Source organism: Chiloscyllium plagiosum, chromosome 1, assembly GCF_004010195.1.
Source record: "Chiloscyllium plagiosum isolate BGI_BamShark_2017 chromosome 1, ASM401019v2, whole genome shotgun sequence".
Taxonomy (NCBI): Eukaryota; Metazoa; Chordata; class Chondrichthyes; order Orectolobiformes; family Hemiscylliidae; genus Chiloscyllium; species Chiloscyllium plagiosum.
This window is the reverse complement of record NC_057710.1, coordinates 55,435,660-55,449,720: the sequence shown is the minus strand read 5'-3', so window position 1 is coordinate 55,449,720 and position 14,061 is coordinate 55,435,660. Positions and strand designations below refer to the sequence as shown.

The window sequence follows — 14,061 nt, the reverse complement described above, 5'->3', positions numbered from 1 at the left end:
GGTGTGTAGGTTGGGTTGCTCTTAGATTACGGTAAATGCTCGGCACAACATTGTGGGCCAAAAGGCCTGTACTGTGCTGTATGTTCTGTGTTCTCATTTGTTATCAACTTATCTGGTACACTCCCCAAACCACATTTCAAGCATCAGTCTCAGTTCCAGGAAATGAAAAACAAAGGGTACCAACTTTGAACATCTGTTTTGTGCTTCAAAAAGGCCAACTGTTTAAAATAACTGGGTGTGCATTGATGCAGTGGTCCACCTGATGTCATATTCAAGCAAATAGGTGAATAACCCGCTGTAGGAAAGGCAAGAGAAACAGTTTGCTTTTGAATGAACACACCTGAGACATAAGAAATATCTGACAATTAATTATATGGAAAAGCTAATATGGTGTGATATGAATGAAATCTGGTAAAATATTACAGAGACAGATATCTTCAGCAGGTACACTCTGGGATGGAAATAGGTCATTGCTCGGCAGACGTTGCAGCTTGCAACTGAGAAACGCATGCTGGACCTCATCTGGCCGTCCCAGGATCAGCAACGAACAGAGACAGAAAGGAGACAAGTAGTCAGGGCACCCTCACCCAAGTGTCACCTGGATTCATGAGGTCGGGAAATATGTGACCAATTCATACTGAGGCAAGAGTTGTTTCGGCCAGTGATGCAGCATTCCACTGCCTTGACACCTAATTTGTGAGAGTTACTGGAGTGTCTAGCAACAGTTCAACAATGCCCAGTTTGTTTTCAGCAGAGTGACAGTGAAAAGTGGAAAACTAATTGCTCAGTTGAGTCACTTTTGATAATCACGCATCGAATTTTACTATACTCCCTACTCTTGAATGAAAAAAAATTACCAGTCAAAGCAAAAGGCTAGAAGCAAGTACTGATAATGTATTAATAATTCAGAGTCTAAAATGCATGGAGTGGTATGAGTCTAGAATTTTCCATCATACTAACCAAGCCTGGATTTTAACAAGTGGTGTTACCATGATGAGCCATGCAACATATTATACTATTCATATGCAGAGAGGAGAACAGTCACATGATGGAATGGCATTGTATTGACAAGCATGTTTCATATTACAAATTTACACATCTGTAAACATACATATATTACACGTGTTTATGAGGCCTACATGTGTATACAAAGAAGTCTTAAATATATGCCAAAGGGTGTTAAAGTCTGTGGAATTCAGAGACTGAGGAAGAGACTGTATTTGTGCAAGCACTTAACTAGGTGAGTCGTTGATGTTTGTTGTACTGAAGTTGTTGAGATTCAAGAGAAGTTTGGTGACTTTCTGACAGGAAGTCAGGAATGTCACAGGGCCAATCAGTCGAAGGCCACTCTGCATATCTCCCAGTTGCTATGACAAAGCTCTGAATTTAGTTTTGCATATTATCTGCCTTGACAGAGAAGTTACACATTGGAAAAGAGTGTGGGAGAAGGCATTAATTAGGAAAGTAACCAATTTGCAAAAAGAGTAAGGTTTAGTTTTATGTGATTCCATACCTGGTGCACCTGCTTGTCTGCCTTAGGTTGTATATCAGAGTTTATAGTAAACATTCCTAACAATTCTTTATTTAAAACTAAAACTGCAAACTGGAAAATTTGGAGAAATGAAATTTGAATTCATTTGCCATTTGCCTTTGAAAATCTGACCTGACCATCCATTAATTGTATTCCATGTTAGAAGCGCCGATTCACCAACTTGAGTAAAATCAAGGAGTTTTTATGGTGTTCTAACTGGCTTTCCTCTTTTGGTCCACACCACAAAAAGTCGATGAATTGGTCTTCCATATCATACCTCTCTGCATGATCTTGCTGTGCTCAAAATGGCTGTAATTTCTGCACTTACTTCAGCTGCATTTAATATCCGAGGAGGTCGCAGTATTGATAATTTTTACAATTGAGTGCTCGCTAGGTCATTTCAGAGTACATTAAATGTCAACCATATAGTCTTAGGGCATCAGTTTTAAGTAGACTAGAACAGATAAAAATGGCAAACATCATTAGTGAACCAATTGGTTTTATGTAATAATCCAGCAGCTCTCATGGTCATTATTTTCAGGTATTAGTCATATTAAATGACCATATTGGCTCAACTCAGTTTCATAGTTTCCACTGGTGATGTCTGAAATCTTAAAATCTAGTTCATTTGTCATACTTTACCATTGATCTGTGGCCATCTACTTAAAAACATGATAATGTTTTACATTTTAAACATGATAAAAACAACACATCTTTCTCCCTGACTACTCACCTTTCTCTGGTGAGATCCAAATATAAATAAACGCAATCAATATCTGCTGTCTAGGAGCAGACACAGCCCTGAAAAGGTGATGTTTGACTTGGGACTGAGTGCAACATTTGAAAACACTGCATTAGCCTGGAACCTGATGTGCTTTGGCCTCCAAATGAACAGTCTCTCCCAGCAAGCAGTCCAGGCAGTCATTATGCCAGCGAAAGATGTCAATTGGAAAAAGTTGCTGAAATAGCCAGGATTGTCCTTGTATCTAACAGCTTTCCCTCAGCCCCATTTCTCCTAATGCCCACCCCTCCCCAAGAGTCCAAGGCTATCTGAAGGTGGCCTCTTGGTGGCAGGCCAAGGCACCATTGCTGGCCCTTGTCAGTCACAATCCCTCACCATTATAGAGATGCTAGATGAGAAGGCAACATCTCTGGAGGTGCTTATGTTTGAGTTTCCCTTATGCCTTCCCACTTTCTTCAGTGCCCATCTTTTCCAGCTGTATCACTGGGCTTCACATCTTAGGATTCTACTGCTATCAGTTGCTTAGTTAACATCCCAGTTTTACAGGGAGAAGCTATGTGGGATGAGTTTGGACCCACTTTACCAAGAAAATGTTTCAAAAACGGTAAGATTCTAGTCTCGGAGTCAGATCAATTACAATCACTTGTCTAATTTCAAAGCAGAAAATGCAATTAATTTAGGGATGGATTGATTAATTATTACTAAGTGCTAATTATTTATCACATTCAGTTTTTTCCACATACCCAAATTAACATAAAACAACATAATGAAATTGGATTTAATTCATGTAACTGGTGCAGTATTTTTGAAGTGCATTGAGAAAGCTATGAAGAAGCAATGCAGAAACAAATTCAAAAGCAAACCAAAAGCTACTGGTGCAAACAAGGGTGACCATTTTCTCACCTTCAAAGGGAATGTTAACAGTGAGTGCACCTGAACTTGTGATGTAATTTAAGACAGGCAGTCATTCAGCACTGGAACTTCCAAACATTACATAATGCTGATTTCTGAGATGCCATCAGTGATAAATGTGAACTTAACAGGTATGCTAATAAATTTCAAGTACATTTGTAACTAATTTGCTTGCTAATAATGCAGAAACATATCAAATCATCCATGCTTGACTTGTTCTGTAATGTGCTTAGCCATGCACTGCGTGCTGATAGACAGCACTTTGTGTCTCCTGTAGCCCTAAGAATAGGAAGAAATGCTTCAGTATGACACTGGATAATTTGTCACAATGAATGGTTCTATTCAGTAGTCAGAGTACTTTTGAAGCAGCAGCGTACTAAATAAAATGAACAAAGTCCAATCCTGCCTAAAATTGTGGATTTCTGAGGACATATTCTCAGTTTATTATTCTCATCCTTTCACCCATAACCTAACCAGAACACTGAGTAAAGCATCAACAGTCATCTCTATTATTCACTACTCTTGAAGATTTAACTGAATGCATTCTTGACTGAATAGCATTAAGGTGCGGGCACAGCAAACTGCCTTTTTGATTGTAGCCTATTCTTGTTCAAAATATATTTATTACAGAATTTTAATTTATATTTCTATTCATGTGTGATGAAATAAAGAAACTTTAGGTTTCATGAAAAGAAATTTAGTACAGACTTGTACCAACAATAAGAAGAACAATGACTTCTGTTTGACATCTACGTGGTACCCCTTAGTGACCTTATCCAAAATCACACCAGGTTCCAAATATATGTTGATAATGCTCAGCTCCAGCTCCTGTACTCTCTGAATCCCAGCTTTCTTTAATCTTCTACACTGCTTGTTTGACATCCTTGAGTGAATGAACTGAAATGTCCTCCTACAACTATTTGACGTCATTTTCTTTGGTCCTGGCCTTTAGCTCTGTTCTTAGTAGACATAGATACTATTTTTCTCGTTGGCAATTATGAGGTGTTGTACCTGTCTCTGAGATGCACATGTTTCACAAACAAATCCTGAATTTTGACTAGCTCATTATTGTTTCACATCACTTCATGGCCTCTCTAGTTTGAATTTTCTTTTTCAAAAATACTGTACCATTTTTATGAATTAAAACCAATTTCTTCACATTGTTTAAAGTCCATTATTATTATGGGCAGTTGGAGAAAGTTATACATGATAAACAATTGACACTTGATACACAAACAATCGGTTCATCCCACTTGAAAGATCCTGGCTCCCATCCCTAAGTCATTTCACCCCCCTCCCCATTAATTGCATTTTTGCAGCCGCATTGATCCCACACTCTCGCCAAAACTCTGCAGAAACCCCTCCATTGATTCACTTCCTTTTTCTCCTTTAGTAACCTTCTCAGCAGACAGCTTTTCAATCAGGTTTTCAGTCATTACTCCTAACCTCTCCTCCTGTCGTTCATGACTTGTCATTATGTTATATTTAAAATTCTTCTGTGAAAGAATGAGGGTTCATGACAAGGACAAAAGGCACCTAAAAAAACCTCTTTGTTTTAGTTAAAAATGCCTAATCCTTATATTTCTCACATAGTTCAGATCCCCTAATGGTTTAGCTGGCAAGTGTAGCATGCAGTAAGTTGCAAACTAATAAAGTTCAAGAATGTGCCAGGTTTGATCCCGAGTCAGTGTTGAATTTGATGATTGGTGACTGCTGGAGGTTGACACTGTCCTTAACACACTGGGCAAGGAAAGGAAAACCAACATTATTTCACTGCTGATTGCTATCCACTAACAGTGTTGGAATGTAAGTGTGCACGAGGACACTGGTTGAGGACAGAATCATGCTTGGCAGTGATGCTCCTTTGTCTGCAAGCTTGTTGATGCTCATTTTTCAGAGTCCCAAAGGGGGAATAATGCTTTGGCATGGTGTGGAAGATAGCTGCACCTGTTAAATCATAGATCTGCATGAATTAATGAGAAAAGAGGTTTTATTTACATATGTCTGACATGTAGGGGAAAAAGGACAGGACATTGAAAAGACAGTGAGAAAAATGTGATTTTTTTTTTTCAAAATCAGTCCTTAAATATTATTAAAACAAAGTTATTTCCCACAATTTGCACTAAATAGCTGTGTTTTCCCACCTTTCATAAATCACACAACAAACTAAAAATAAACTGACTACAATGAAGAAAAGACTGGATGTTATTTTCAGTTGTCTTCTGTTTGTACAGGACTGTTTATCCAGGTCCAAAATCAGCAAGGACAGAGTTCATTAAAGCAATGACTCCTTCTAAGTTGTTCAGCAGACTTCCTCTCATAGGCTGCAAACCAAGTGCATCTTATTTTTGTATGCTGGCACTAAATGTCATTGAAATAGTGGGGCAGAAAGGAATATCTGCTAATACTTGCTTTTTATTAGTAGTAGTTTCTTTTGAGGGAATAATGCAAACTTTGACATTGGTGCCTGATTGAAGTTGTGCATCATTCTGTGATGTTGAACTGTTTGACTTTTAAAGTATCTAATAAAAATTGTTACTTTAAGTTTAACAAGGGACGTGAATTTTAATTGGGCTTAATGTTCAACTTGGTATGAAAAATTACTCATCAGGAATGGGAAGAGCCACGTAGTCCAGTGGCAGCCACCATGCAGCAACAAAATGTAAGGTTATCTAGGATTGGAAATGGAAAGGTAGTTGCTCAGTCTCTGCCCCAACAACACATTCTGTTTAACTAGCCTCTTTAACATATTATGACATCTCATGTGTTTGTCAAGGAACTTTAACATAAAATATGATATTGAACCATGTTAGCATACAGTAGGAATGGTAATCAAATTTAGGCAAAGAGATGGTTTTAAAGAGGATCATAAAGAAAGTTGTAGGTCAGAAATTTCAGAGTTTAGGGCTTCAGCATTTGGAGGTGAAGCCCTGTTGGTGAAGAAATTTAAATTGGTGATGATGAGGAAGAGACCAGAATTAGATGAACACAGATAGATCAGAGCATTGTGGGGACGGCAGAGATTATAGGAGTGATTTGAAATCAAGGATAGGCTATTAAAATCAAGATATTGTTTGACAGTTGAGCTCAGGGGTGCTAGGTGAATTGGATATGGTATGAGTCAAGGCATGGGTAGCAGAGCTTTAGATAACTTCGAGTTTATGGAGGTTAGAATTTGGGAGACAAATGTGTTTTGCCTTTGTGAGGAAAAACTGTAGATTTTAAAGCAGCTTGGATCTCGTGAAATTCAATTCTGCACCTGTACACAGGCTCATTGGTTAGTATGTTGTGTATCTATTCACTATTTAGTTAGGTTACGTTGATCTTTATTAAACATATGACATGTTTACCATGTATCTCTGCCCCTTTAAAAACAGGGCAATATACAATGTCAATGTTTAATTCCATTTATTTATTGATATAATATATAAATGATACATCAAATGATGTATCTAACTACAATTGCCTGTCATCTTGGCAAGTGTAAGAGGGCAGAAGCATTTCACCATTTCCTCAGTGTGTCCGCAGATTGTGTGATTAAATGATGGCATGAGATTAGAGAATCTAGTGAAATTTCTTGGCTGGTGAAATTAGCATCTGTCCAAAATAATGTACATAGTAAATGCTGGAGAAGCTCAGCAGATCTGGTAACATCTGTGGATAGATGACTCCTCTTCAGAACAGACGTTTTTCTTCAATGCTGAAGAAAAAACTTTCTTGGACTTGAGACATCAACTCTGTTTCTGCGTCATTTCAAATGCTTCAGATCTGTTGAATTTCTCCAGTATTTTCTGTGTTTCAGATATCCACCATTACCATCAGGCCTCCTGCATCTGACTCCTATCTGACACTGGGGCCTGCTATTAACATTAAGAATAGACAGATCCTGAATCTTCCATCAAGGACTGAAGATTACGTGATAATATTTCAGCACTCATTTAGTTTAAAGTTCTTTGAATAATTATCAAATGTTTATGATCAAATGCATAGTAATGTTCGTAGCATTGTAATGATCAGGTATTTACTTGGCCTCTAGGGATGTGTTAATAGTAATTACAGTTTTCAATTTTTAACAAGAACAAAATTCTATTACCCTGACTAATTTCCTGATCAATTAATCTGGCTTGATTTAATTAATTTTCTACCTGAAATTAGGTGAAGCAGCACTGCTTTTGTTGTGACATTTTCTAAACTATAGATAAAAGGAACACGTGGTTCTCTGCATTGTTTAGTGTGATTATTTCTGCTAAGTTGGGAATTCATTATTCTTCATTCACTACATTTGGAAAGTGACATATCTGAATCAGTTTGGTAGGTGAAATGACCACCAAAACTTGTCAGATATATTCAGGCACCATGTGGCTGATCACAAAACTAACACTTGCCATTAGAATAAAGGTGTATTCCAAATACATCATAACAATGTTGAAGTGTCACTGTGCAATGACGGCAGTTAGAGCGCCATAATTGTTTCAATGGCTGTATAGATATTGACAGTCACATTAATCTCTGATCAGTTTTTGCCTGGTTTTGAAATTAAAACAAGTGCGGTTTTCATGGGCAGGTGCATTTTTGTTCCATGCGGCCTATAATCAGGTGCCCATTTTTGAGATGAAGTTGAAAGTCCCCAACTGGCCCCTGCTCAACTTCAGAATTTGGGAATCCAATATTCAATTACTGCCCAAGTTGACATGGACTAGATCTCAGAGGAACTAAACTTATACCTGGCCATCTCTTGAAATGTTTCTCTTGATGACTGGTTTGATAATGTGGAGGTGCTGGTGCTGATGCTGGTGTTGGTCCGGGGTGGACAAATTTAAAAATCTCACAACACCAGGTTATAGTCCAACAGGTGTATTTGGAAGTACAAGCTTTCAGAGTGCTGTTCCTTGGTCAGGTAACGCAGCGCTCCGAAAGCATGCACTTCCAAGTAAACCTGTTGGACTATAACCTGATGTTGTGTGATTTTTGATTGATATGAAACAGCATTGGGTTTGAAACTTTATCTTCAGGAGTAGTCCTTGACTAATTGTTAGTCAGCTGAATAGTAAGTTGTATAGACTGAGGTTTCGAGAAGAAGCTAAGAGAATTTTCTCACGACAATGTAGGAGAAAAAATGTGTCAGGCAACAACAAAAAATGGGCAATATCTATTTGGCTGCCCGCTTCAGGTGATTAACGAGAATGGAACCAAATATTAAGCACTATGTGTAACCTGTGGCCAATCCAATATCACCCATTGTGCACAATTACACTTCTTTTGCTCCATTACACAACACTACATTTTTCTTTTATTTGATAGACACATGCCAAAACAAAATACAACATTGTGGAAGGCAGTAAAAATTAGAAGTTATATATTTTCCTCTGTTAGATTAAATTACAGAGGCCTCGTATTTGAATTTGGCATGAAAATTGCACAAATGTGGAGACCATGTTAAAAGGAATGTACGCAATGTCTTTGTGGACATTAGACATAATTGCTAAGACCCAGACTTATTGTACAGTGGCTTCCATTCTGGCCATTCTTTTATGCAATTTATGATTAGAATTGGCATTACAAGGAGCTGGGGAATTAAAAGTATTCAATTAATTTCCAAGAATGAGAGACTTACTTTTTGAAACAGAATGCATTTTCTCAGGCTATATTATTATAAAAATATTGGAAGTGAGCCTGACTTCACCAGTTTAAAAAAAAATCTGCCTCAATGCCATTAAAATAATTCTTGGATTCATTGTTACTCTGTATTTTCAGACTGCATTCTCTGTTACCTTTTCAGCATGTTGCTGATCCTCTTTAGCATTTGAATGGTATTGTAGGGGAAGATAGCATTCAAATACCATTCACATGAACAACGATCCTGACTAACTTGCTTCTGATGTTTGTGCCACAGTCAACTGATTTTATTTTTCTATGCAACTACTTTATTTTTGTAGTGTCTAGCTGAATTCACTGTCCCTAAGGCTAAAAGATACCTTGTTAGCTGTTAAGAGTTCTTTCCATTCAATGCTATATCTTTATACATGCTCTTTTTGAAAGAATAACCAATTTAGTTCAGTTTACAGTCTTTTCCATAGGAATTGTTGTGACAAAGTGGTAGTGTCCGTACATGTGACCACAAGCTTGGATCCAAGCCCCATCTGTCCCAGAGCTGTGTCATAACGTGCAATGCACCTATTAGCTTTTCCATGAAGCAAGACAATGGAATATCAGAACAGACTGAAAGAAGGAACATGTTGCTGGTTACTCGAGCCATCTAGCCTCCCTAGTCAACTAACTCGCAGTTAATTTAAAATTATTACTTTTCTTTTGCCAAGATTTCCCAGTTATTATATTGGATTGGATTTTTCAGCCCCTCAATCTGACATATTTAGTTACATAATTAGGGGTCAATTCAGCTTGTTAGATGCAAATAATATGTTGCCTAAGCCTTCATGTGGTTGGTGGGTGGGCAGGAGCAGCAGGCTGTTTTTCTTTTTAGGCAGAATACTCAAAAGTTGGGAACAAAGAGGAGGACACCACCTTGGGATGCCCTGTATGCATCAGAGTCCATCTAACAAGATGCCCCTGCCACCCCCGCCCACATTCTTTACTCTCTGCCTCCAAACTCCAGCCCCTCAATTTTGACTGTGCTATCCTAAGTCTTTCAGATTCCCTAGGCCATGACCTGTTTTCAGCTGCTATTTCTCTTTTTCCTACTATTCCTTGCATTGCCAGGAACACCTACCACTGGACTCTGGTACTGACAAGACTGCTGTTAAAGGTTGGTATTACATCACTGCTCAATCCTGTAAACTCAATGGAATACAAGCAAACTTTATGCTTCCTGTCTTCATATCCCTTCAAGCTCTATTATGATTCTAGTAAATTTGTGTTGCACGTTTTCCAAGTCCAGTATATCTTTCCTGAGGTTCTGTGCCCAAAGTTGAACAGCTACTCACACGCAGTCTGACGAAAGCACTGCAAAGCTGAATATATTCCTCTCTTTTGTATTTAATTCACCTTGGGATAAAGGCCAACATTTTATCAGCAGAGTTGGTTATGTTTTGCACCTTTGCCTGCTTTGATTCTTGATTTAAATTGGATGCAATATTTCTGTTGTAACCTGATCAGAACACCACAAAGACTGACCCTTTACATTTCCTGACCTGTGTTCTACCTCTTTGGCTAGAAAGTTGAGTATTCTGTTGTCTGTTAGGGCACATTTAGCATTGATCTCTTTAAACTTCCCCCCCCCCCCCCCCCCCCCCTGGTTATTTCAACACCATTCATGGTCAGCATATGCTACCTATTACATATAAAATACATACAAGGTTTTGTTGGTAAATTTCATTTGCCTGCTCATTTATTTTGTCAACTCATTTCATAATTCTTAGCTTGCTTGCACGAAGTAAATTAAGAATGAAACAAACACTCTTATTGAGGTCTGAGTAAACAGTTGCTTGAAAATGACTTCGGTTGAAAGCAAATCTTCAAAGTGTGAAATTCTCTGATGGTCTCGTTTTATAAGATTTTGCATACACTTGCTGTTTAAAAGAGTGAGGAAGATTATATTTGTTGATGGAATTCAAGAAACCCAACATGTTAAGGACCATTCACATTTTAGGAATCAATGAAAGGATGATGTTTACCATTTTAGTTACACATTCTAAACTCGAGAAATGTACTTTTATTCTTTGATTAGCTGATTGTATATTAATGTGAGTTGAGAAATTGTCTTCTTAATAAATTCATAGCACTTGCATCAGATTCTATTAAATTTGTGTCCATTTATATTTTACTTGCCATTAACTCAACAAAAGGTATGGATTAGGATTTCTGTGAGGGTCAAGGTGGGAGTAAACCATTCTGATATTAGCAGTGTGAGGCCCTAGGAGATTTTAGGGGGGATAATTTTCTCCTAAATTTACATGGGAAAGTGAACACTTGTATTGTTTACGTACAGCTTGATGTTCATATCCATTGACTTTAAATTGTTGGTAAATGGGCAATCAATCTGATTGTGTTACTTTCCCACACGCCTGGGCCTCATCAGGCTCGGCAGTCAGACTGCCATCTAAAAGCAGCACCCGGCGAGGAGCACAGTGTCTGTAGGTGGCACCTCCCTAATGGGGACTACAGGAGTTGTGCTTTAGTGAAAGGAGGTTGGGAATATCCTAGGTCTTGGGAAGAAGCCTGGGACCCTGAGCGTTGAAAAATTCCTAATGAAATCCATGTAAATATCTACTCGTAGGGTATGCCTACAGTTATTTACCTGTACCATAAATTGAAGTAAGTTGAAGGAATAAAACATGCATTAACCATGAGGAGGGTGATTGATGCAGATTCTATACTTTATTCTTTCTATATCTTTGTATCCTTTAATGTTTACTAATGTAACTTAAACCCTGCAGCAAGCTAGTTGTATCTATCTGGCTCTCTATTCAGGATGTGCTCTAAGGGAGATACCTGATTAACAGACTCAACTTTAGGCAACTTAGCTCAAAGCAATAGCTTAATCCTAATAACAAATGGTTAGCAAGATTTGAAAACTCCCTGACTCACTGCATTACAATAATACAGTAATTCAGGAGGAAATTTGTCTGCCTCATGCTTAAAATTAAACATGCGAGCGGACTAATTTCATGGCATAACATCCCAAGTAAATCCTCCAACCACCCCTTCCTGGTAATGTAACAATTGCTAAGTTAGTAGCCAATGGTTTCCCAGTGCCTGTGCCCACTCAAAGCAGGTATCAGATTTTTAGGTATGATTATCTGGGATTAAAGTTTTTGAACATTTTCCAAAATTCAGGACAAACTGTGCTACACATGCTCTGCTCAATTTTCTCAGGTGAACATCAGCCATAACACTGGACTTCTTAAACAATTCCATGTGTTTACTAGTGAACAATCCTTCTGAGTCACAGTAATTTGGCAAGTCAATACCCGTCCATATTTGTCCACAATGATTGATTCACAATCCTCTTGCCACTCTAACCAAAGGATCTACCTATGAGCATGCTCAGCATTCAGATGATTATTTGGAAAAAAGTACAGACCAATTAGCTGAACCATGGTGCTTGATCGCTGTATCTACAGTTCAGCGCTGTTATGTTAATGAGGTATGCCTCAATTTTGAGATTTCCTTCAGACAAATGTCACCATTTTACCACAAACTTCATATAGGAAATTAATAAGCAGATAATAAAAATGAAAATTAAGCCAATTAAACTGGCAGAGGAATGTATTTAGAAACTAATGTGGACATCTAACTTTACTAATTTTGGGCCATTAAAAAGTGAAAGAAGCAAAGTAAAACACTGAAGTAATTTATAATATTGTCATTAAATGTACCGCAAGGATAACAGTAGCACAAAGAACCCAGTTTTGAAATGGTTCTGGAGACAATGTAGAGTTGTGATCTTTGTTTTCAAATGGTTATTATATTTGATCTTATCAAACCTGCACTTACATTCTGCTTGCACGAACTGGTTGTGTTTCCTGCAGGTAAACATGTTTGTGGAGGGGTTCCATGATGCCGTTGTGCTGTATGCAAAAGCACTGCAAGAAGTCCTGAAGCAAGGATACAGCAAAACCAATGGATCAAAGATTGTAGAGACAATGTGGAATACAACCTTTGAAGGTAATTAAATATCCAGTTATTAGGACTTGTTACTCCAATCTCAACATAAAATGTGATGTGATTTCAAAGCCATTACACTGACCATTAAAACAAAGCACTTTTGAATACAAGTATCAGGGAAAACAACTTCAAAATCAACATTGGTCACTGATCCTGGTGGTGTTGCTGAGACCCTTGAGCTGCTGGTGTCTGGATGGCAACCTCAGTATTAACTTAATCACTACCTGGTGCCTATAAAATTAAGAGGGAGTTGGTTGATGGTGTGTTGCCAATAAACATTTCTGGCCTCAGCCAAAGGTTTGCCCAACAAATCCGAATCTGTGATACTGAACTTGACCTTGCATCACAGTACTACGATGAGCATCAAGAGTTTATGCACAATCAAAGATTTAAAATATTCAGAATATAGGAAAGACGCATGAGACTGACAGGATGTCAACTGCATAAGCTGTTTCTTCTACTTGAGAAATTATAACAATGGGCTATTGTCAGTTATATCGTTATAAGACTATTATGTGCACTGGAAGAGTTGAATTCCTTAAACTGTTTGCAATTGATTTATGGACTTTTCTAATATAACGTTCCTCAGAAACCCTGGGGAGATGTTTCCATTGTGTACTCTAAGAAAATCGCAAATCCCATCTCAGAAACAATTTTAGAAAGATGCAACATACATTTTAAAAAATCACTGTCCAGCCCCCTCAGAATTGAGATTGTTTCAGGAGGATGACCTCTCATTCTTCTTAATTCCAATGAACATAGACCCAACCCATCTAACCTTTGCTCATAAGTCAACACAGTTACCCTGAAACTCAGCCTCATACATACTCCTTGGATTTCTAGTAATGATTCTGACAGTTTTTGTGGACCCATATCTGATACTTGCTCCTCAAGGTCAGGCCTGCAGCTATTCCCTTTTCTCATGGTGCACTCCATCGTATGTATCCTCTGCACAGAGGATTCCTTCTTCCACTGCTAACATATCAGCAAAATAAATCTAAAGATTGGATTGATCAGATATCAAATCTAAGAAGGTTAAATTGTGAGAGCACATTACATAAATTTGACTTGGATATCCTTGAATATATAAAATTTAAGGGTGACCTGACTAAGGTGTTTCAAATATTCAAAGGATTCAAGATATAAAGAGAAGCTTTGTTTTTCTCTAGTAGCATATCAAGAACTAAGAGAAATAATCTTTGAATTAGAGGTAGATCTTAAGGAGCAAAATTTGGAAGCAGTTTTTTCACCA

At 37.9% G+C, this 14,061-nt stretch overlaps 1 protein-coding gene across 4 annotated transcripts in view; it reads left to right on the top strand.

Moving 5' to 3' along the window:
* npr3 (natriuretic peptide receptor 3) overlaps positions 1 to 14,061 on the top strand; it is an 81,229-nt gene that overhangs the window by 43,800 nt on the left and 23,368 nt on the right. For all 4 annotated transcript variants that reach the window (XM_043686845.1, XM_043686782.1, XM_043686933.1 and 1 more), the window contains exon 4: positions 12,674 to 12,809. In XM_043686845.1, coding sequence (XP_043542780.1) covers positions 12,674 to 12,809 — 136 coding nt within the window. The remainder of the gene's footprint in view (positions 1 to 12,673; positions 12,810 to 14,061) is intronic.